Source organism: Cetorhinus maximus, chromosome 13 (assembly GCF_964194155.1).
Source record: "Cetorhinus maximus chromosome 13, sCetMax3.hap1.1, whole genome shotgun sequence".
In the NCBI taxonomy this organism is placed as follows: Eukaryota; Metazoa; Chordata; class Chondrichthyes; order Lamniformes; family Cetorhinidae; genus Cetorhinus; species Cetorhinus maximus.
In genome coordinates this window covers 67,185,660-67,209,406 of record NC_135891.1, presented here as the reverse complement: position 1 = coordinate 67,209,406, position 23,747 = coordinate 67,185,660, and the positions used below count along the sequence as shown (strand labels likewise).

At 42.9% G+C, this 23,747-nt stretch overlaps 2 protein-coding genes across 6 annotated transcripts in view; one reads left to right on the top strand and one right to left on the bottom strand.

The window, feature by feature from the left end:
* The window catches only part of gcnt7 (glucosaminyl (N-acetyl) transferase family member 7), a 717,682-nt gene extending 713,456 nt beyond the window's left edge, over positions 1 to 4,226 (top strand). For all 5 annotated transcript variants that reach the window (XM_078555498.1, XM_078555500.1, XM_078555496.1 and 2 more), the window contains one exon: positions 496 to 4,226. In XM_078555498.1, coding sequence (XP_078411624.1) covers positions 496 to 692 — 197 coding nt within the window. In that variant the 3' untranslated portion in view covers positions 693 to 4,226. The remainder of the gene's footprint in view (positions 1 to 495) is intronic.
* The window catches only part of rtf2 (replication termination factor 2), a 177,066-nt gene that overhangs the window by 119,189 nt on the left and 34,130 nt on the right, over positions 1 to 23,747 (bottom strand). The window contains exons 4-5 of the mRNA XM_078555501.1: positions 12,447 to 12,586; positions 11,405 to 11,483 (exon numbers count right to left, since the gene is read on the bottom strand). Coding sequence (XP_078411627.1) covers positions 11,405 to 11,483; positions 12,447 to 12,586 — 219 coding nt within the window. The remainder of the gene's footprint in view (positions 1 to 11,404; positions 11,484 to 12,446; positions 12,587 to 23,747) is intronic.

The following is a 23,747-nucleotide window of genomic DNA, read 5'->3' as shown; positions in this document are numbered from 1 at the left end:
GGCGGGAAGTTACAATCAGATCATTCATGATCTTATTGAATAGCAGAGCAGTCTCAAGGGGTCGACTTGCCTACTCCTGCTCCTAATCCATATGCTCCTAAGCATCTTCACTGAATTGTAATTTAACAGTTCTGGAGTCGTGGTCCAATCCAAAGTAAGACAGAACAAGATTCTCTGAAGCAAGCTGTCCTTCATTGCATAGCTTAATACTGCAAGGAATATAATTCCTGTACAGCATTGAACTGGGATTATAAATTAACGTGCTGTTTTTGTGTGGACATTCCTTAAAACAGTTAAATTTTAACTTTTGGGAGAGGAACTCTGTATGCAAGTGCAAGTTCACATTGTGCAAGGCTCTCTCCTATGCAGGAGAATTGCAGATAGAAATAAGGTACTACATGTGTTTAAACAATTGAGCTACCAGTCTCAGATTATCAGCTTTGCTGTAGCGTACTGAAGATCAGCACTTTATTAAAGGATGTCTTTATTTTTCAGGACATTATTTCCATGATATCTGTGTGTATGGACTCAGAGATCTAAAATGGATCATTGCACAGCCAGATATGTTTGCCAATAAATTCGAAATGTCAACATCCCCTCTGACTGTAAAGTGTATGGAGCACTGGTACAGGAATCGCGTACTTGATCAAACCTCAGCAACTATACAGCCGCACTGGTACCTTGAGGACTAAGAGCATTTTGTTATGAAGATGAAGATTCAAACAAGAAGGAAAGTTGCTTCAAAAGCAAGTACTATAATTGGAAGTTACTCTCAGGGACATTCTAGAACGTATTCTCTACACGTCCACCACAAAGCTTTTAGGTGTAAATCATTTTGGAAAGTAGCTGTTTATGTTCACAGGTATCATGAAGATTAATGCAAATATATAACACGGTGAATGAACTATTAATTCCTTATTGATCCACATAAAATACATATATCTATATAAAGTGCATTCTGCTTGGGACCATTACTGTAATTTTGTTAGTGGAAAATATCACTTGCATAGCCACTGTATAGCGACAGCGTGAAACAGCTTGCTTAACATTTAGCTCTGAAAAAGTCATATGGACTCAAAACGTTAACTCTGTTTTTCTCTCCACTGAAGCTGTCAGACCTGCTGAGTTTTTCCAGCATTTTTTGTTTTTGTTTCAGGTTTCCAGCATCCGCAATATTTTGCTTTTAGCTTGCTTAACATGTTGTTCAAATTTTGGAGATAATTTGCATTTCCAAGGTAATTTGAGATGGACTGGGCATTTTTCAGGTCCAAAAATGACAACTTTTGGTCCATTTGCAAGTTTGAGCAATACATAGCAAACAATGATCAGATCAAGATAACCAATGTTCTGCAGAACAGCTTTGATGTGCTCTATTTCTGCCTCAAGCTTGAAAGGTGAGCAAATGCTAAGGCCCATTTACAAGATTGCTGATAAGGCCAAACTTACCGTGTGTGGAGCTACAGGAATCCCAACACATATATTGACCAGGGAAGGTAGACTTGTGTTGGACAGTAGTGAAAAAAACGTTAGCGCATTTCTCAATTAGCATGTTAAGGAACAGGATGCAGTGGTTTCTGTCAAGGTTCATCCCGAGCAGTTCTGTGACACAGGACTCTGTGCTCTACGGGATGTTCCCAGGGACACACACCAAGACAAACATCAACTGCAGCTGGAGGATCATCAACTCGGTGAAAGACGCTCTTTGGTCTGCCTGAAACTTGTTGGTCTTCCGGTGCAAAGAGTTGTCCCCTACCGAGTGTTGCAGACTGGCACATTCCAAGATCCAGGACTAAGTGCTGAGGGACGCACTAAAGCTTGGGGCAGCCGCCGCAAAGGCGCAATGGGGAAGGGTCGCTGTCTAAGACCTTTCTGCCACAGTGCACCGAGGGACTGGGAACTGTTTAGAGCCCCTCGGGCTGTACAGCTCAAAATGAATGTCTGCAAATGATTGTAATATTCATTTATTGTATTAATGCACCTCGTGATACATGTTGTAAAAGTTGAACCTGATTGTACCTTTGTGATGGTGATTCTGAAATGGTTTGGTATGTTTTTCCAGATATTTTATGAATAAAGTATATTTTTCCATAAAAAAGCATGTTAAGGAACAGGAGCAAGTTAGAATGCTCCATTTCAAAAGTTAATTTGAGTGCGGGATGGAGCACATTATGGTGTGTAAGGAAATCCTTACATGCGGCTGCAGATTCAAAGATCAGGAACAGATCATCTATGTATCGAAAATATGCACAAGATAGGAGGTTAGGACTTATTCCATCAATAAAACGGAAAAGTGCCCATCTACCTCAAATTACCCTGGAAAGGCAAAGTTTCTGCATTTTTATTTAAAATAGTTCAAACACACAAGCAAAGTACAATTTCAATTTTCATGGATCTTAGTATTGTATCATGTCTTAATATTTATGTACATATATTCATTTAATAAAATTATCAAATTTAAAATTTGTACAATTAAACTTAATTACATTACTAATATTAAATCCACAATTTTGTTAAATGCATGTGCTGAATAGGTAAGGTCAAAAAAGATAAATTACTGTACAATAAAATAGTCTATTGTCATGCCTAGTAAGGATGTCATATTCCCAACTTTCAAGACTCAGACTTCAGTTGATGTGGACTTTTTGAAATTGACTTTAAAAAGTGAACAATGCTGCAAAGATGCCAGCTGAAACACAGGTGAATTTTATCACTTCAGCACGAAGAAGTGCCTCAGGTCTCCAGAAAATTCTTAGTATAAATGATGGTGGATGGGGTGCCCTCCCTGGGATAGACAAGCTGGAGATGAAGCCACTTGTGTAATTCAGCAGGTCTAACAGCATCTGCTGAGTTTTTCCAGGTATTTTTGTTTTTGTTCTAGATTTCCAGCATCCGCAGTATTTTGCTTTTATCCACTTGTGTAATTTACAGCCTCATTGTCTGTGTATTTACCAAAACTCAAAATCAATAGCACCCAGACGCAATGTCTGCAAGTTCGATCCAAGAGAGACACAGAGTAACCAGTTTATCACAAGTAGGTGCGAATAGCCACCATTAAACCCCCATTCTGTTGGAATGGCTTCTAGCTTCGAATCATTCATGTGGACGATAGAAGAATTGATCATGTGGTCACATGATCTTATTATTCCAAGAACCAGGGAGAAAGCAATCAGTTTGGAAAGCATCAGGACAAGATGCACCATTCCTTCAACCAGAAGGACAGAACCCTGCCTAACAACCAGTCAACCCAGGCAGTGTGGGCAGGGGTGGAGGAGGGTGGGGGGGGGGGGGGGTGCGTGGGAACGACACTAATCTGTTTTCACTTCTACAGACACTCTGCCATAAGCTCATCTGGAAATCCAAACACTTCCAACTTCCACTCATTTCCAAAGAACAGGAGAGAACCCATTCAGGCCTGTAACATGTGCATCTTAAAGGACTATTTATTTAACGACGTGATTTGCTTCTTGTTATTCTGTTAATAATCTAGCTGCATGTTTCATTCTCTAGAATCCATCTGTGTGTGTGTGTATGCGCATGAGGGAGTGAGTATTTTTGTTGCTTTTACGTTTCACGATGTTATATGAATAAACACTATCTTTTCTTCTGATTTAAACTTAGCCAAAAGTCAGCTTTGTATCTAATGCTAAAAGTTGCAACACTCAAAAGGTTCAAGGCACTCCTTCTAAGCCACACATCTTGTTGCGGACAACCAAGAGATGAGGAGAATGGGGAAAAGTTATCCCACTATCTCTCTTCTATCCGTAACCCTCTAAACAGGAATTCCAGAATTCCGTAATTCCATGTCTGGTGCCAGTTTACTTCATTGGTAGCCCTCTGATCTCTACATTGGAAGGCTGTAGATTCAAGGTTCAATACAGAATTTGAGCAGAAAATCTAGACTGACAGTGACAGTAGACTGTGTCAAGGGTATGCTGAATTTTTGGAGGAAGATGTTGATCCATTCTGAAGCCAGATGGTGAAGCCTATCTTGTGCTTAATACTAGATTTATTTACAGATTGCAACATTATAAATGTCTGTCACCCCCCTAACCAACACCCAGTGTCCCACAAGTCTCTCTTTATCTGTACTCAAAGTACTCGAGTACTCAAAGTATCAATGACCTCCGATTGTATGCCCTTAACCTTAATATTAAAAATATGTCCTTAACCTTATTACCATTAGCAGATGCCCTTTTTTAATTCAAAACTTTACAACAGACAAACAATATTTCAAAATAAATCAAAAAAAAATGAGAAAAAAAAATATTTTCCATATTCTATATACCGTAATACAAGACATTCCTATTCTAGGACGTCCAACAGTCTCTTTGTGCAACCAACCCATTTTGCAAAACAATCCAATGCTGGAGTTGCATCGACCAATTTTATTTTGGAGATTTTTATTCTTTCTAGCATCCTCTTACACTAACAAGGTCAATCCTTAGCTATTTTTCAGTCACAGCTTTTTGCTGAATGTACATTATCCCACAGGGAATGATTATCCATATAACGTTCAATGGGAAACTATTCGCAGAACGCCCCTTATATAGAATTTCCCCTAAAATACTTGATAAGTAAAATCACATCTCAATTGCTTCTACAAAAACCAGTGTTTTCACAGCTAAGTACTTTTAACCACCCTTTTTATTTTCTTACCTTCCCAGGCCAAGGAACAACATTTTCCATTTTCATTCCCATCCTATTATAAAAGCAGCTGTATTCGAATACCCCTCCGGAAGACATCACTAAAAAAGACCAACTCCATGTCCTTTGGGTTAAGGTTAACCAAGGCTAGAAACCTGAGTACGCAGTTTTCCATTTTTTTTGTTTGGTTTGCCCTTAAAATATTCTCAACTGCAGCATGTTTCATCATAGCACTTAGTTCGAATACATCAAAACTGGCACCTGGTCTTGTCCGAGCGCACAGCCAGTTTGACTGTCCAACGAAGCTTCTTAACCGTCTTTTTCTTTAGATATAACATCATCTTTCTGTGACAAGCAACACTGTCTAGATAAGGTTCAAGGTTACTCCAGGCCTATTCTGCTTAATTTAGCCTACATATGTAAACATATGTAGCCTACATATGTAAGGGCCCCAAAGTCTGACTTTCATCTTAAATTCCCCTTTAATCGTATTTATGTCAAATTGCTCAAACTCCACCGAACCTCCCCAGAGAAAATCACTGGATGGATCATAAAGATGCTTGAAAGAAAGAAAGGAAGGCTCTAGGAGAGGGATACATCATCCATGGCAAACTAAGGAAGTTAAGGACAGTGTCAAATTTAACAGAAAAGTGCACAATACTGCAAAGCTTAGTGGTAAGTTTGAACAAATTTTAGAAAGCTGCAAAGAAAGGCCAAAAAAATGATGGAGAATTTGGAGCATGAGAGAAAGCTAGCTAGAAATATAAAAACATATAGTAAAAGCTCCTAGGAGTGTTTAAAAAAGAAAAGAGTAGCTAAAGTGATCACTTATCCCTAAGAGGGTGAGACTGGGGAACTAACAATGGGAAACGAGGAAGTGACGGAACTGCTGAACAGGTGTTTTGTGTCTATCTTCACTGTGGAAGACACAAAAACATCCCAAGAATACTTGAAAATCAAGAGGCAAAAGGGAGGGAGTGGCTCAAAACAATCACAATCACTGGGGAAAAGTTTTTTTTAAATTCATTGGGTGTTGGTGTCGCTGGCCAGGCAAGCACTTATTGCCCATCCCGAATTGCCCTTGTTCAGAGAGCACTTCAGAGTCAACAACATTGCTGTGGGTCTGGAGTCACATGTAGGCCAGACCAGGTAAGGACAGCAGATTTCCTTCTGTGAACCAGATGGGTTTTTACAACAATCAACAATGGTTTCATGGTCATCATTAGACTGTTAATTCCAGGTTTTTATTGAACTCAAATTCCACCATCTGTCATGGCGGGATTCGAGCCTGGGTCCCCAGAGCATTATTCTGGGTCTCTGGATTACTAGTCCAGTGACAATACCACTACGCCATTGTCTCTCCCAAAAGGTACTAGTAAAACTATTAGAATTAAGTCTGACAAGTCCCCTGGGCCCAATGGCCTGCATCCTAGGGTCTTAAAAGAAGTGACTGCAGAGATAGTGCGTGCATTGGTTGTGATCTTCCAAAATTCTCTATATGCTGGAAAGGCCACAGCAGGTTGTTAAATCACAAATGTGATACCTCTATTCAAGAAAGGAGGGAGACAGAAAGCAGGAAACTATAGGCCAGTTAGCTGTTCAAAGGGAAAATACTAGAATCCATTGTTAAGGAGGTAATAGCAGGACATTTAGAAAAATCATAATGCAATTAGGCATAGTCAACATGGTTTTTGTGAATGGGAAATCATGTTTGACCAATTTGTGTACTTGGATTTTCAAAAAGCATTCAATAAGGTACCATATTAAAGGTTACTTCACAAAATAAGAGCTTGTGTACACAGCAACATATTTGTATAGACAGAGGATTGGTTAGCTAACAGGAAGCAGTGAGTATGAATAACTAGGTCATTTTCGGGTTGACAAGCTATTACTAGTGAAATGCCACAGGGATCAGTGCTGGGTCTCAAATATTTACGATCCATATTAATGACTTGGAAGAAGGGACTGAATGTACGGCAGCCAAAAATTTGGCAGATGGAGCATAACGTGGGAAAAAGTAAACTTGTCCACTTTGGCAGGAAGAGTAAAAAAGCAGTATATTATTTAAATAGAGAGAGACTGCTGAACTCTATAGTAGAGGGATCTGAGTGTCCTGGTACGTGAATCACAAAAAGTTAGTATGCAGGTACAGCAGGTATTTAGGAAGGCAAGTGAAAACGTTGGCATTTATTGCAAGGGGAATCGAGTATAAAAATAGGCAACTATTGCTACAGCTGTACAGGGTCTTAGTGAGATCATATCTGGAGTACTGTGTATAGTTTTGGTCTCCTTACTGAAGAAAGGATATAATTGCTTTAGAAGCTGTTCATAGAAGGTTCACTTGACTGATTCCTAGGATGAAGGGGTTATCTTATGAGGAAAGGTTGAACAGGTTGGGCCTATATCCACTGGAGTTTAGAAGAATGAGAGGTGATCTCATTGAAAGATAAGATCCTGAGGGCACTTCACAGGGTGGATGTTGAGTGTCTAGAATTAGGTGACCCAGTTTAAAAATGAAGGTCTCCAATTTAAGACTGAAATGAGGAGAAGTTTTTTTTCTCTCAAAGGGTCATTAGTCAGTGGAATTATCTTCCAGAGAGCAGCGAAGGTTGGGTCATTGATATATTCAAGGCTGAGTTAGATAGATTTTTGATTGACAATGGAATCAAGGCTTGTGGGGAGGGCAGGCAGGGAAAGTGAAGTTGAGGCCACCATCAGATCAGCTATGATCTTATCAAATGGCGGGGCAGGCTCAAGGGTCTGAATGGTCTACTCCCGCTTCTAGTTCTCGTGAGAGCTTCCTTTGTGGTACCAATAGAATATTGCTGAATCTGCTTTCAGTTGGGTACAGCCTACTTTCAGCAAGACAGACCTAACCGAGAAATACCTTGTTTGTTTAATTTCCATAGCTTCCCTTCTACATCACTTGCCTCTTTGGGCGGTTTCAAAAACACTTTTCCCTAATTTTTTTCTTCCTGAAAAATTTGGCTTTTACATCAATTAACCTACATTCCCACAAATATGTGGCCAATAGAGCTCAGAAAATTTCCAAGGTTACTTTTCCCATTGTAGAGGAGTCCACTCTAACATCTTGACCTCTAAGTATCTCTTCGAAATCCCAAGGCACTAGTCTCTCTATAGCCTCGTAAGTCCCACTTGGGGAACTTTTTCCATACATATCCATCTATGAATAAGGCTGGCTGTCTCCTTTCTGGCATTTCAACAGTAAACACCAAACTCCTTCCAACTAGCCAACTCTTTTTCTTTTGCCTCTCTTATTAATTTATCTTCTAATTTGTTGGCAGCCAGCAAAACATCCCCTCTAAGGACTTTTACTTCTATTAGTATCCCTTAATTGTTCAATAATTTTTGTTCTATTGCATAATCTAGTCAAATTATAGCCTCTATTTGCACTTCTGTGTCTTTCTGGACTACTACCACATGCCTTTCAAAATCTATCAAAGTCTGGCCATGACTTGTAGGCATCTAATAGTTCATCTTTTTTTGTAAATTTCATCCAGAAGCTTAATAGAGGGTCCAACCCGTCATCAGTATCCAACTGCGGGCATCCAGCTTACAAAATGCTTTTTTCTGATTTTACTTTTGTTAGGAAGCGACAATGCCAAGGCCATACTTTTGTTTTCTTTTCAGTAAGGATTATATAACACATGTCCACATATGCACTTAGCTTTCTGCTGGTCATAAGGTTCAGATTCAGAGAACATCAGTAGGTAATCATACCCTGATACTTGCTTTCAGCCATTCTTCACAAAAGTAACTCAGATTACCATCTTCTATCTGAAAAAAAAATCTTAGTTTTCGAGCTTCATCTTTAAGCAACCATCCTCTGCTACCACGTTAATTCATTCTGAAGCCAGATGGTGAAGTAGGAAATCAGATTTTCATTTAATATCAGATTTATTTACAGGGTGTAACATTACAAATGTCTGCCACCTCCTTAACCAAACCCAGTGCCCCATAGGTCTCTCTTTGTATTTACTCAAGATACTTAATTAATCAATGCCCTCTACCTGTTTATCCTTAATCTTAGTAATACAATTATTTACATACTATTAACAGAAGAGTGAGGGCATTCCCCCAGTATCCAGCCATAAGTTGGCCCTCAAATAACTTTATCAAAACAGATTAATTGCCTTCATATTACTAATGTGCAACCTTGTTGTGAACAAATTGGCTGCCATATTTTGCTTACATAAACCAGTAACTACATGTCAAGGAATAATTACTGGTCCTGAGAACATGCAAGGTGCTTTATAAATTCAAAATGAGCAGCAGAATGTTATTGCATAAACATGGAAAATGGTAGTCACAGGGACTGTCATTACTGCATCAGTACATACCAAATATAAATCCACACACACCAGTGTCACAGATGGTACTGAAACATTTAAAATGTAGTCCAATAATGACCATAAAATACAATGCAAAGGTCAGGATAGTGGATTTTCACAATCAAAACATTCAAGGCCAATAATCTGATCAGTTCATTATAATATTAATACAGCAACAAAGGAAAACAGCACAGAAATGTTTTCAGTCCCCGAATGTGATTTTTGTAAATAAAAACATTTCAAAACTTATGCAACATACTTCTGTTTTAATTTTCTACCTCAAATTACTCAGCAGTGCCTCCCTCATTCAAAACTAACATACTGCTGGCCCATTAGGTTGGCTGAGACATAGGCGCACTTGGAGTCCCTTCCCTTTTCAACATGAAAAAAATTGTAAGGATGCTTCTGGGGACAGTGATGTAATATAATTAGTGTATTAACTGATCATATCAAGCCTTGACTTTGAAATCAACTTTAAAAACATCAAAAACAGGTAAATAGATAAAAGCTTAACAAATGGAAGGCTTCACTGCAACTAATTCCACTTCTTAAAAACAAAAGTAATAATTCATCAAGAAAAATGGTCACAGAAACTAATGAATACGGAAGATTCTTCAATGAAAAGTTAAAGATTTCAGCTAAAGAAATATCATTGAACTGAACATAAGAGCTGGAGTTGGCCATGCAGCTGCAAGGGGTTATTCCATCATTCAATTAGATCATCACTAATCTGCACCTCAAATCCATTTATCTACCCTTAAAGGCAAAGCATTCTAACAATAACAGTCTTCAAAATTTGAAATGATCCAGCACCCACAACCTTGGTGGGGAGAGCATTCCAGATTTCTACTACTATTTGTGTGTAGAAGTGCTTCCCAATTTCACTCCTAAATGGCTGAGCTCTAACTTTAAAATTACGCCATCTTGTTCTGGATTCCCCACCAGAAGAAACAGTTACTCTGCAATTACGCTATCAAATTCCTTTCTCAATTTAAACACTTCAAGTAGATCATCCATCAACTTTCTAAACTCAAAGGAATACAAACTAAGTTTAAAAACCTATTCTCATAATTTAATCCTTTAAACCCTGGTATCAGTCTGGTTAATCTGTGCTGCAAAGCCTCTCCAAGGCCAATGCAACCTTTCTAATGTGCAGTGCCTAAAACTGAATGCAGAACTACAATACATAACCAAGGCTCTGTAAAACTGACACATAGCTGGTTACTCTGTGATCCAGCCCCTGTGATCAAGGCCAACATTGTGTTAGCCTTCTTGATCAGTTTTTGCAACTGTGCACTAGTTTTTAGTAGTTTGTGTTTATGGCCTGTAGATCTCTTTCCTTCTCCATAGCTTCTAGTTTCTCAACATTAACAAATATTCTGATTTGCTTTTCTTAGATTCAAAATGGATAATCTCACACTTCCCCACATTGGAACTCCATCAGTTTTGCCCGCTCATGTAAACTGTCTATATCGCTTTGTAACTTTCTGCTCCCATCTACACAATTTTTGTTAGATTAAAAGGAAATCAAAATGCAGGGCAAGTCCTTTTTGCAAAGTGCTTTCCCATTTTTAAAAAAAGGTCAAATCACCCTCTTACCAGGAAACTTCGATTGCACAAACTTTAAAAAAGGATCAATTTTATAGCCACCATAGACACTGCAATTGGGGTCTCTATGATAGGTCACTTTGTGTACCCCACAGTATTTGTATTGCAAACAGTGGGACACAACTCCAAACCAGCACGAGCACCATTCTGGGACCACTGCTCCTACAAAACCATACAAAAGGAGTGGCATGCACTCCCAAACTCTGGGCATCAATGGCTTTGTGAACAATTCAGTACAAAACAGACAATGCAGTTGAAAAATATTCAGTTACACGCTGGATACAAGTCAAGTGGAGCCAGAATGCAATTTCATTTTCGTTAGTTATCCAGAAATCAAAGACTACATTTAAAACATCTGCTTGCTGCTGGAAAAGTCTCCCACCCTCACAGATGATTAGCAGTCAAACCACCGACGTTCTGGATTTACAACACCTCCAACCAGTCTGCATTTGCTATAATTGACAAGGTTACAATTGCCGGTTTTCAAAAATAATATTGTGGAGATAGAAATAAGTGTAAGTAAGGGGGCTGAAGCAGCAGCAATTTGGAAATGCAAATCGTTGTGGAAAAAACCTAAATTTATATTGGAGAGCTAGATATAGTGAGGAAAGAGGAAAGATAGGGGTTGGTGAGAGGAGGCAACCAGTCCAATATCTGAATATTTAACTTGAGGCAAAAGGAAGTTCTCAAAGAGGCAGAAATGAACACAATTGTTTTCTCCAGCTAGACACATTTATAGCCTTATTGTAAACATTCAGCAAGACTTAAAGTTTATTGGAGACAGCTTTCCAATTTCCTACCTTGTGGCAAACTTCAGTCTTTATCTCTTTCATAGCACGCTCTGAGAAAACACAGCCACAGACACGGAGGTAGCAAAATCTGTAAAGAAATCAGTGAGATTACTAATGACAGCAGTGAACCAACCTCAGACCTTGTTTAACTCGACCTAGATTCTAAATGCAGAGGTAAAGAGGGAGATGGCATGGGGGAGATGGAAGGGACGCATGCGGGAGATGGAAGGGGTGCATGGGGGAGGGGGTGCATGGAGGAGAGGTGTTGGCAGGAAGACAACACAGGGGTGTACAGGGAGACACATGGTGGGAGGTGAAGACAGCATGGGAGGGGAGAGGGGGAATGCTGCTAATATCCATCAATTTTAACTGATATAGCTGTCAATTTCACTGTTCTTCTGCACAATAATTGGTTGATAAACACTTCTGAACACAACACATCGCCTCCATCGGGAATAGGTTACTGGAGTTCTGCTTTTAATCAGTTGATAATCTGTTCAAGTGACCATCCAGTTAATGTTGACTCAAACTTTCCCTCTTTCACTCTCTAATCGACAGATGAATACCAGAGGATAAACCTCTTGGCTTATCAAAAAATTGCAGATATCAAGATGGAGATATAGGAACAAATATTCCAAATATCTGGACAAATATTGATTCTGAAACTTTGGGTCCTTTGTCACCACAGTAATAATCACCATCTAATTGTTTCCTAGAATGGCAGCAATGGTGAAATAGCAGCAGAACGAAACTAACCACACAGGAAAAAAATGAGATAGCAGAAAGCAGCATTTTAGGCTGCACTCAGAGTCAACTCAAGGGAAGCACTGCAGACTTGAGGGCAGGCAGAATGCCTTCTTCAATGGTCATTAAAAGTTGTCCTGGCAGATGATTTTTTCATTTTGTACAAAATCCAAACATTTATCTAGTTTACAACCCATTACTTAAATGTATTTGCATTTAAACGCATTAGTCACATTCATTTGTGCCTACAATTCTCACCAGTCGTACAGGCCAAATGCCAAAGATAAGTAAAATTCAAACAACTCACTTCTGTCGTCCATTCATTTCCAAGCCAACCACGGGACAGATGAAAACAGCTCGCTGCAGATCTTCAAACTTGTCACCTTTGGTATTGGCCTTGTCACCTTTCCAGGCTGGATTGTCAGTCAAATTTAGCTCCTTCACATCCTGAGGATCAAACAAAGCACAGCAAAACGAGTCACAATATCGTGTTCCAATAAACTTCATCTGGGCAGGTGGTGTTGATTGCTTTGTCTTGATGCGCAGTTTGAATTCAGGTCTTGAGACAGAATGCATTTTAAAATCCAAATCAACCTCAGAGCATCTTGGCTCAAATTAATAAAGTTTATCTCATTAACTCATTGATGCACTGAGAACATATGGCCACAGAGGTAGATTTTAAATTAATCTTCAGGGGGAAAAAATGCACATGCTTGCTATCCCCCATGGTGCACTGTTAAAAGAAAAAAATCAACAGGGAAACGTAAAAAACCTATCTTTATTTTTCTTGGACAGCAGTTTTAAAAACTACCATGGCTGCAGTTGAAAGACATGTTGACTGGAGCAGGACGAGGAATATACAATGTTGCTATCTCCTGGAACAGCGTGTGCCAGGTTGGGCAAAATGGTGCCAGAAAGGGGAACTGCCTAGCAACAACATTTTGGTTGGATCCTGATCAGGTGACCAAGGTTTTGTGTGATAGCAGGGAGCAGAGAAATCCTAGCCTATAAAGAAAACACACCTAAAACCTCTCTCTCCTGTGTGTGTAAGATTCCAGTAAATCTATAAGGCGAGCTAGCTGGCTTTTTCTTCATACCTCTGTAACCTGCTCTCTCTGAAAAACCCCCTGTCAAGAAGAAAATCACAACTGGAGACATCGAAAGGCAAGTTTTCAACCAGTGAACTACAGACTGAAAGTGCTGAAAGACCATCTTGTGTCATTAACAATGAACTGCAAGGAATTTGGGAAGACATCAGTCAAAATCAACCCATCTAATCCCGAACTCTGGATTGGTGCTATCGAACTGATTTATCTCACCCTTAAAATCCATGTTTTGTATGTCCTGTGTGTGCACGTGCGTGCGCGTGTGTAGGGCTGCATGTTTGTGTATAGAGGTTAAGAAGGGGTAGAGTTTAAGTTATAAAGTTAAAAATTAGCAGTTCATATTTATTTCTTTTGCCAATGGTTAAAGACGATTTGTTTAATAAATAGTTATTTATTTATTAACTTTACAAACCTGGTGCTCGTATTCTGTTAAATTAAACAGTTAGGTAGAATTGGGCAATTTGGTAGTCTAATCAAACTTTTCACATTTGTCTTGGCTCGGGGAGCAGTGGGGCTTGTTATTACAGCGCACTAATTCCAGTGAGTCATGACAGAAACCAAACAGCTTGTCAGATGGAAACACAAATAACCATCGCAGAAAGGTGAAAAAGACCCCTTGGCAGTTTTGGCTGTAAACCAGGTGAAACATTGCCTAAATCCAAATAGAAAACATACAGAATGGAAGCTGTCACCATTAAGGGAAATAACGCCTGAGAAAGGGCATCATATGAGGGCAAGGAGGAAGCTCTAGAATACCAAATGCAGAATACATGCATAGGAGGTCTGACTTGCAGACTAAACAGAATAACTACAACATAAAGGACTTGGCAACAGTGACAGAAAATGTTCAATGTTAAACATGATGACTGAAATGGAGCAGCATTAGTAGATTGTACATTAGCTCAATGCCCAACCCCTCTGGGATGCGAATCCAGCTCAGACTATTGAAATGAAGGTTGTTGCTCTGTCTCTATGTCTATCTCTCTCCCTGGTGCCTGCAAAGGTTCTATATAACATGAGTCTGAATTTTCTCAGCCCCAAGTTTAAGTGGGTATGGACTCAGTAGAAACGTGCTGTTTCAATATTAATTGCAATTTAATTCAGATAAGCCATCAGGATCTTACATTAGGATAATGGTAATCTTAAGGCTGCAGCAAAGCCACATTCCTAAACAAGAGCAGAGAGTTTTTAATGTTTCTACATTGTTACTGACTACTGTCATGGGTGATTCAACTGGTTAAGTAAGACAGCACTGAAACACTGGTTCACTTCAAACCATATTAACATTCTTTTTTTCAATTATCAAACATGCCTTTACTTCCTGAAGAATCTTCAATTGTTCAGTGACCTTCACAACAACTTCCAAGCACCGCCTCTCAATACTGCGAAATACCTGCTCAAAATCCACGGAAATGTTTTTCTCCTCCCAATGCTTTGATTTATTTAACTCAGCATGAACATCTTGTCAGCAAATCCATGTTTTATTTTGAAGTCCTGCAACCTATACAGAAGCATCATGAAACAGGCAAATGGCTCCAGAAACATGGCATTTTTTCCTATTATTGCTAGCTATTTCCAAAACTGAGCTATTTTGTCCTTTGAATAACATGAAGGGGTCACTTTCAGATACCAGGCATTTTCCTCTTTTTTTCTACCTCACTGCTTGTTCAAGCCTCTTCAATATCATTCCTATTCATTCAGATCGATCTCCAAACAACCCCATTACCTTACTTGCCCTAATGCAAGTCTTAGTTTTTACAGGTTCCTGAAATTGCTGTTCCCACAATCACCTTATCCACACACAGGGCAGGACCAGAAAGTTGAAGTGACTTGCGCCGCGGAACGGGGAGGGCAATCGTGTGCACCCTGCCTCAATGCTTATGCATATACACGGTTCGTGTCAAGTCGCTTGGCAGGGCGGGCAGAAAGTCAGCTTCTCCGCCATCATGTCCGGACACCATATTTAAAAAGCACCCAGACAGCCAATCATTAACAGCGCCAGGACCCTGGAACAAAGATGAGCAGCAGAAGGCAGCAAGCTCCAGCCCCACAGTTTAGCAATGCCTCCCTGGAGCATCTCCTCAAGGCCATCAAGAAACGGCAGGATGTCCTGTTCCCAAAGGATGGCAGTAGGGGGCCCACCCGACTGACCACGGCAACCTGGGAGGAGGTCATCAGAGTGGTCAGTGCCAGTGGGGTCCAGAGGAGGATCACCCTACAGTGCCACAAATGGATGAATGATCTCATCCGCTCTGCTAGGGTAGGCGAGCCCCAAACTCTCCCAAATCACATCACCACTCATTTTGTGCTTCTGTTATGGGACGTGGACATCACTGTCAAGGCCAGCATTTCTGTTGCCCATCCCTAAATGCCCTTGAGATGGTGGTAGGCTTCTGTCTTAATGAAGTGCTGCAGTCCACGTGATGTGCAGGATTGACCCAGCCACAGTGAAGGCATAACCATGGGGTGTGAAGTAGAGGGTAACTTGCAGGAGGTGCAGTTCCCATGCATCTGCTGCCCTTGTCCTTCTAACTGGTAGAGTTTGCGGGATTGGAGGGTGCTATTTTAAGAAACCTTGGTGACTTGCTGCTTGCATCTTGTACTTGGTACACACTGCTGCCACTGTACGTCAGAGGTGGAGGGAGTGAATACTGAGGTGGATGGGGGATCAATCAAGCGGCCTGCTTTGTCCTGGATGGTGTCCAGCTTCTTGAGTGTTGTTGTAACTGCACTCGTACAGGTAAGTGGAGAGTATTCATCACACTCCTCCCTTGTGCCTTGTGCATGGTGGTCAGGTTTTGGGGAATCAGGAGGTCAGTTATTACAGCCTATGGCCTGGTCTTTCATCATAAGTGCTCACAATTCAACTATCCGCCTTTATGCAGGAGAAAACGGCCTACAACAGGAGGGAGGGAGAGATGCCTAAGCTCAGGCCCCTAAATTTGAGTAGCAGTCTGCTGAGCTAGCAGAGGAGGATTGCAGCCATCTCTGTGCTACGGATGAGGTCGGCCTCCCCCAAGCATCTAATGAGGAAACATGTATAATTCCGAGAACCTCACAAAATCAAGATGATTGAGGGGGGCAATACTTGAGCCAGCCTATGCAGTCAGTCATTCTCTCTGTTCTAGGTGCCAACAGGAGGTCAGGCCCTGCATCAGAAGTGAGCCCCAGGCCACAGAACACCTCGGAGGAAGACGAGGACCACTTCACACCTGCAGAGCCATCACAGCGTTAACCTGCACCCTCCACCAGCTCAGAGAGACACATCTTGGTGGCTTATATATCTTGTTTATGTTCGGGCTCACATTCTGGTGGTCACCTCACAGACACGTGTCAACAGCAGGAGGAGGCAGTGACAGGCAAGGTCTCTGGCACTCAGAGGAGTGCTGGAGAAGAGGCCCCAGATAAGTTTGAGTCAGATGATGAGCCTCTGGAAGCAGCCAAAGAGATGCAGGGAACATAAGGCAGGGCTATCAGAGGCCATCAACAGAGTGGCACAAGAGACGAAGGAGTGTGTCTGAGAGTTCTTGCAGCTCCAGTATGCAAGCGCTTGGAAATCCCCATGGGGAGGATGACAGACGCCATGGAGATCCTGGTCCAGTAGAATGCACAGTTTCTTCCAGATTTGGGCTTAGACCTGCACTTCATTGTTCTAGCCATGGGTGTGCTTTTGTAATGGCCATGCAAGGAGTGGACGGGGCACCTCGACTTCTCTCCAGGTGCTCCTTCGGGATGGGCCCTCACGCACCCAAAGGGAGGAGCAGCGTTCTGGGGACACTCTGGGGGCATCCACCCAGGACCCTCCAAGGGTGTCCAGGCGTACTCAATCCCCTCTGCCTGTGACCCCATCAGCTCCAGCTTCTGAGGCCTCGGAGGGTGGACCTGCTCCTGAGCAGGAGACTCAAAGAATGCCAGGGCCCTCCAGGCCTTGGACTTCCAGAGGGCACCTACCAAAGTCATCACAGACAAGAAGACATGGTAGTTGGCAGGCTGCCTCCACCTCTGCTGCAGATGTCGGGAACGTACCCAGACGATGGGGTAGAGTGGGGAAAATTAAGAAGTTTTAAATTAACACGGTGGCACAGGTGTACAATCATTGTATATTGTTTTGGCACTTGTAAATATATGTTAGCTTGCTCTGATTGGAAGCCTCCTGAATTCATTCTTGCTGCTAATTGTTTTACTGGTCACGTGCACTCCACCCCTTCCAGGGTAACCAAGGGCGGGTCATTCTCCCCCTAAGACTTGGCTGCGTATGGAGACATTGCTCTTTGACAAGGGTGATGACAGCCATTTGCAAGAGGCCACTCACACTATTATGCTTGTCACCACTGCCCTTGAGACTCTATAGAGACACCTCATCATAATGGAAAGACTAACCACATGAGCGCTTGTCAGGCAGGTCCATTCCCCGGCAGGATGGATGTCTGCAGTCACGAGTTGGCTGCTATTCACCTGCTTGCCCCTTGAAGGAATCCCCCTCCCTCCCTAACTCTGACTGGAGCCGAAGGCAAATCGCTCAGAGTGAACAGCAACTCTACACCTTGCTGGGATCTCGTTGTAACGAGAACCCTCTAGCCCAGGCCTGCTGCTGTGTGGCCTTCACCAGACAGTAAGGATTTGCAAAGCAAAAAGCTCTCAAGCGGACATGATTATTAGGATATCCCTTTAGTCGTTCAGTTGTGCTGATCTTCAGCTCCACCTACCCGAGAAGGCCCTCCCCCTCAGCTTGATGTTTTGCAGCTGGACATCGAGGGTGTTGCCTCGGTGTTGAGCTGCCTCTATCTCAGGATGGTGCATGTCACGTATTAGACTGTCTCTACCACCTTTTCCCCTCCTCCCGTCACCCACTAATCTTCCCCCATCACCACTGAACCCCTCCACGTGACTTTCACTCGCCCCTCGTTAACCCTCGAGTCTCATGAGGCTGAGGGGGTAGGGTGGCAGGTCAGTGGGTATGGGGGTAGGATGGGTGTGGCACTTGGGCGGGTGAGTGCGAGAGGAGGACCCTGGGACAAGCAGTCAGCAGCACCTAGAGGAGAGTGCGAGAGGAGGACCCTGGGCAAGCAGTCAGCAGCACCTGAGAGTGAGAGAGGAGGGCCCTATGACAGGCAGTCAGCAGCACCTAGAGGAGAGTGCGAGAGGAGGACCCTGGGCAAGCAGTCAGCAGCACCTGAGAGTGAGAGAGGAGGACCCTGGGCAGGCAGTCAGCAGCACCTGAGAGTGAGAGGAGGACCACCCTGTGACAGGCAGTCAGCAGCACTCAGAGGATCTAGTCTATCTAGAGGATCTAGCATCTAGTTTATACTCAAGTAGGAGTAAGGGTAAAATAAAAGCAAGGGTCCACATTCCATTTAGTTAAGATATGTCTGGGGAGCTCAGTCCTGTGATTTGCACATCCCGTGCTATGTGGGAAATCCTAGACGCTCCTGGTGGTCTGGATGACCATGTGTGCAGGAAGCAACTCTGGAGCAACTCAAGCTCTGGGTTTTGGAGCTTGAGAAGCAGCTGGGGGACTACGATGCATTCACGAGGCTGGGTGGTTTGCGGATAGCACGTTTCAGGATGTGGTCACCCTGCAGCTGAAGGAAGGGCAAGCAGAGGGGGAATGGGCGACCACCAGACAGAAGGAGGGGACCAGGCAGGTAGTGAGGGAATCTCCCGAGTGCATCTCGCTCGCAAACCGTTTTTCGGCCTTGGAAAATGGTGAGAATGACCATTCCTCTGTGGAGGCCAACAATGGCAAAGGCCATGGCACTGTGGGTGGTCCAGGTGCTCAGGACAGGTGGAAGAAGCGTGGAAGGGCAATAGTGGTAGAGGATTCATTGTTGAGGGGAGTAGACAGGCACTTCTGCGGCCATAGACGTGACTGCAGGATGGTATGTTGCCTCACGGGTGCCAGGATCAAGGATGTTATGGAACGGCTATAGGACATTCTGAAGGGAGAAGGTGAATAGCCAGAGATCATGGTCCATGTTGGGGCCAATGACATAGGAAGAAAGAGAAATGAGGTCCTGCAAGCAGACTTTAGGGAGTTAGGTAGGAAATCGAAAAGCAGGATTTCAAAGGTAGTAATCTCCGGTTTACTCCCAGTGCCACGCAGTAGTGAGTATAGGAACAGAAGGATAGAGTAGATGAATGCGTGGCTGGAGAGATGGTGCAGGAGGGAGGGCTTTAGATTCCTGGGACAGTGGGACCGTTTCTTGGCAAGGTGGGACCTGTACAAGTTGGACGGGTTACATCTGAACAGGAATGGGACCAACATCCTCGCAGGGAGGTTTGCTAGTGCTTTTGGAGCGGATTTAAACTAAATTGTCAGGGGAATGGGATCGTAAAAAGTAGTTCCGAGGGGAGAGAAGCTGAGATGGAATTAGAAGTTAAAATGCTAGTATGAGAGCCTGGAAGGCAGAAGAAACATAGGCTAGATAGGAAAGAAGTGAGTTTAGCTAAATGGAATACATTTTAATGCAAGGAGCCTGAAGAATAAGACAGACGAGCTGAGGGCACAGCTAGGCACGTGGAAGTATGATATCATAGCTATGACCGAGACTTGGCTAAAAGGGCAGGATCAGCAGCTCAACATTCTCGGTTATAGGGTATTCCGACGAGGTAGAGGAGGGGGGGGTGCAATATTGATCAAGGAATCAATTATAACAGTGAGGATATCTTGGAAGGATCATCAACTGAAGCCATATGGGCAGAAGTAAAAAACACAGAAGGGGCAAACATGCTGTTGCGGTGTGTACTATAGGCCCCCCATACAGTCAGGGAGAGATAGAGGATCAAATATGTAATGAAATTTCAGAGAAGTGTAAGAATAATAGGGCAGTAATAGTAGGGGATTTTAACTACCCAAATATTATCTGGGATAGTGTGCAAAGTAGGAAGGGAGCAAAATTCTTAAATTGCATCCAGAACTTTTTTAGCCAGTACATAGAAAATCCAACAAGGGAGGGGGCAGTTCTGGACTTAATATTCCAAAATAAGCCCGGGAAGGTGGGAGGCATATCAGTAAGGGAGAATTTTGGAGATAGTGACCATAACTCAGTTAGATTTAGGATAGTTATGGAAAAGGATAAGGTTGGGCTGGGAAGGCTAATTTTACTAAGATGAGATGCGGTTTGGCCCAAGTAGACTGGGAGCAGCTACTTGCAGACAAAATTGTGTCAGAGCAGTGGGAGGCATTCGAGGAGGAAATAGTAAGAGTACAGGGCAAATATGTTCCCGTAAAGGCAAAGGGGGGGACCAAGTCCAGAGAACCCTGGAAGTCAAAGGTTAGGATTAAGAAAAAAAAGCTTATGGAAGATACCAAGGGCTCAATATGGCAGAGTCCCTAGAGGAGTATTAAACGTGCAGAGGGAAACTTAAAAAGTAAATTAGGGAAGCTAAGAGAATGCATGAGAAAGCATGGGTGGGTAGAATAAAAGGAAAACCCTAAGGGAATTTTTAATATATAAAGGGCAAGAGAATAACTAGGCAAAGAGTAGGGCCGATTAGGGACCATTGAGATAATGTGTGTGTGGACCCGGAAGACGTGGGTACAGTCCTCAATGAATACTTTGCGTGGGTCTTCACAATGGCAAAGGACGATGCAGATATAGACATCAGGGTGGAGGACTGTGAAATATTAGAGGATATTAACATAGAGAGAGAGGAGGTACTACTGGGTTTAGCGGCCTTAAAAGTGGATAAATCCACAGGCCCGGGTGAGATGTATCCCAAGTTGTTGAGGGAGGCAAGGGAAGAGATATCGGGGGCCCTGGCAGTAATTTTCAAATCCTCTCTGGCCACAGGTGAGGTGCCAGAGAACTGGAGGATTGTTAACATTGTCCCATTATTAAAAATGAGAGGAAGAGATAGACCAGGAAATTACAGGTCAGTCAGTCTAACCTCGGTGGCAGGGAAGTTACTAGAAAGAATTCTGAGGACAGAATATATCTGCACTTGGAGAGACATGGATTAATCAGGGATAGTCAGAATGGATTTTTTAAGGGAAGGCCGTGTTTGACAAATTTGATCGAATTTTTTGAGGAGGCAACCAGGAGTGTTGAAGAGGGTAACACATTTGATGTGGTCTACATGGACTTTAGCAAGGCTTTTGATAAAGTCCCTCATGACAGGCTGGTCAAGAAAGTAAGAGCCCATGGGATCCAAGACAAAGTGGCATGTTGGATCCAAAACTGTCTGAGAAGCAGGAAGCAGAGGATGACGGGAGAGGGATGTTTCTGTGACTGGAAGTTAGTTTCCAGTGGGGTTCCACAGGGCTCGGTGCTGGGGCCCTTGCTGTTTGTGGTGTACATAAATGATTTAGACTTAAACGTAGGGGGTATGATCAAGAAGTTCACGGATGACATGGAAATTGGTAGGGTGGTAAATAGTGAGGAGGATAGCCATAAACTGCAGGAGGATATCAATGGACTGGTCAGATGGACAGAGTAGTGGCAAATGGAGTTCAACCCAGAAAATTGAGAAGTAATGCACTTGGGGAGGGCTAAGAAAGCAAGGGATTACACTATGAATGGTAGGACCCTGGAAAGTACTGAAGATCAGAGGAACTTTGGTGTGCATATCCAGAGATCCCTGAAGGTAGCAGGGCAGGTAGATAAGGTGGTTAAGAACGCATATGGGACTCTTACCTTTATTAGCCAAAGCATAGAATACAAGAGCAAGGAGGTTATGCTGGAACTGTATAAAATGCTGGTTAGGCCACAACTGGAGTACTATGTGTAGTTCTGGTCACTACATTATAGGAAGGACGTGATTGCACTGGAGAGTGCAGAGGAGATTTACCAGGATGCTGCCTGGGCTGGAGGGTCTGAGGTATGAGGGAAGATTGGATAGGCTGGAGTTATTTTCCTTGAAGCAGCAAAGGTTGAGACGGTACCTGATAGAGGCGTTTAAGATTATGAGGGGCAAAGATAGGGTGGATAGGAAGGCATTTTTTCCTTTAGTAGAGGGGTCAATAACCAGGGGGCATAGATTTAAGGTAAGAGGTAGAAGGCTAAGAAGGGAGTTGAGGAGAAATTTTTTCACCCAGAGGGTGATGGGATTTTGGAACTCACATTCTGAAAGGGTGGTTGAGTCAGAAACTCTCATAACATTTAAGAAGTGTTTAGATATTCACTTGCGTTGCCATAGCCTCCAGGACTAAGGGCCAAGCGCTGGAAAATGGGATTAGTGTAGTCAGATCTTTGTTGACCGGCGCAGACACGATGGACTGAATGGCCTCCTTCTGCGCTGTAGATGTCTATGAAATGAGAGGGAGCGTGGCAGATAAGTAGGTGAGGGGGTAGGGCGTAAGTGGGTGGGTGAGGGGGTAGGGTGGTAGGTAGGTGGGTGAGGGGTAGGGCAGCAGCTAAGTGGGTGATGGGGTAGTCGGATGGTCAGGTGGGTAGTCAGGTCGGTGGGGGTAGTCAGGTTGTTGCGGGGGGTTAGCTGGAGGGTAGTGGAGTAGTCGGGTCAAGGGGTTAAGGAGGTGGTAACCAATAGACAGGGATGGGTGGGGGGGCCGTTGGGTGGTCCGAGGTAGTCAGGGGGTCCGGGGGGGGTGGGGGGGGCAATTGAGGTTATGGTCGAGATGAGTAGTCAGCTGGTCAGGGTGGGGGTGTCAGTGGTTTAGTTACCAAGGAGTTAGAACTGGTTTTAATCCTTCTAACGTTTCCTTCATAACTACTCTGGTAAGGAAGTTGGAACCATCCAAAGTCTCCAACTCTTAAGTTAGAATTTCAGAGGGTTCCAGACGCAGGGGAACTGCCCATGGGAACAAACTTCCCGGACAATTCCCACGTAGTCTGTGTGGGGAAACCTCTGAGGGGTCTCCCGGTGCATCTTGGGGTACCTTCACGGTATGACCATCCAGAGATCAGAAGTTCTGGGCCATCGATTGATATGATCAGTAGGTACCCATTATGCAGGTCACAGCCACCTTCCTTGAACAGGGATTTCCCCATGTCGCATCAACACACATCACTGCACAATTCCACTATGTTCTACAAGCTCCATTTACAGGGCAGCATCAAATCCAATGGATAGAACCTTCTCAAATAGCAGGTGTAGAACTTATTTTTACCCAGCCTTTATCCAGCTTGACTTTCTTACATACCACCTTTACAGCAATTGACTGGTCAATATAACATTGCAAAACTGGTCAGCAAGCTTTAGTATCTGATCTGCCATTAATGCATTTGAATATAGAGCAGAGGCATATGATGTGGAACAGAGCAGTCAAAGACAACTGGGAGAGCCTTAATAGCTTTAGCAGGTAGATGAGGAAGCAGCAGTAAGAGTAGCCATATGACTGGAAAAGACAAGCTACACTGCTAGGGGCAACAGGCTACAGGAAACAGTGGGATAGGCTTCAACTATATTTTGTTATTAAAATATTTGGTTTGAAAACCAAAGGCTTAAAAGGTTAGAAATAAAAGAAGTGTTCCAATAAAAATTAACAAATAAATAGTTTAAATTTATTGTTGAAAAATGCAGCATGAAAATGTAAAAAAAAA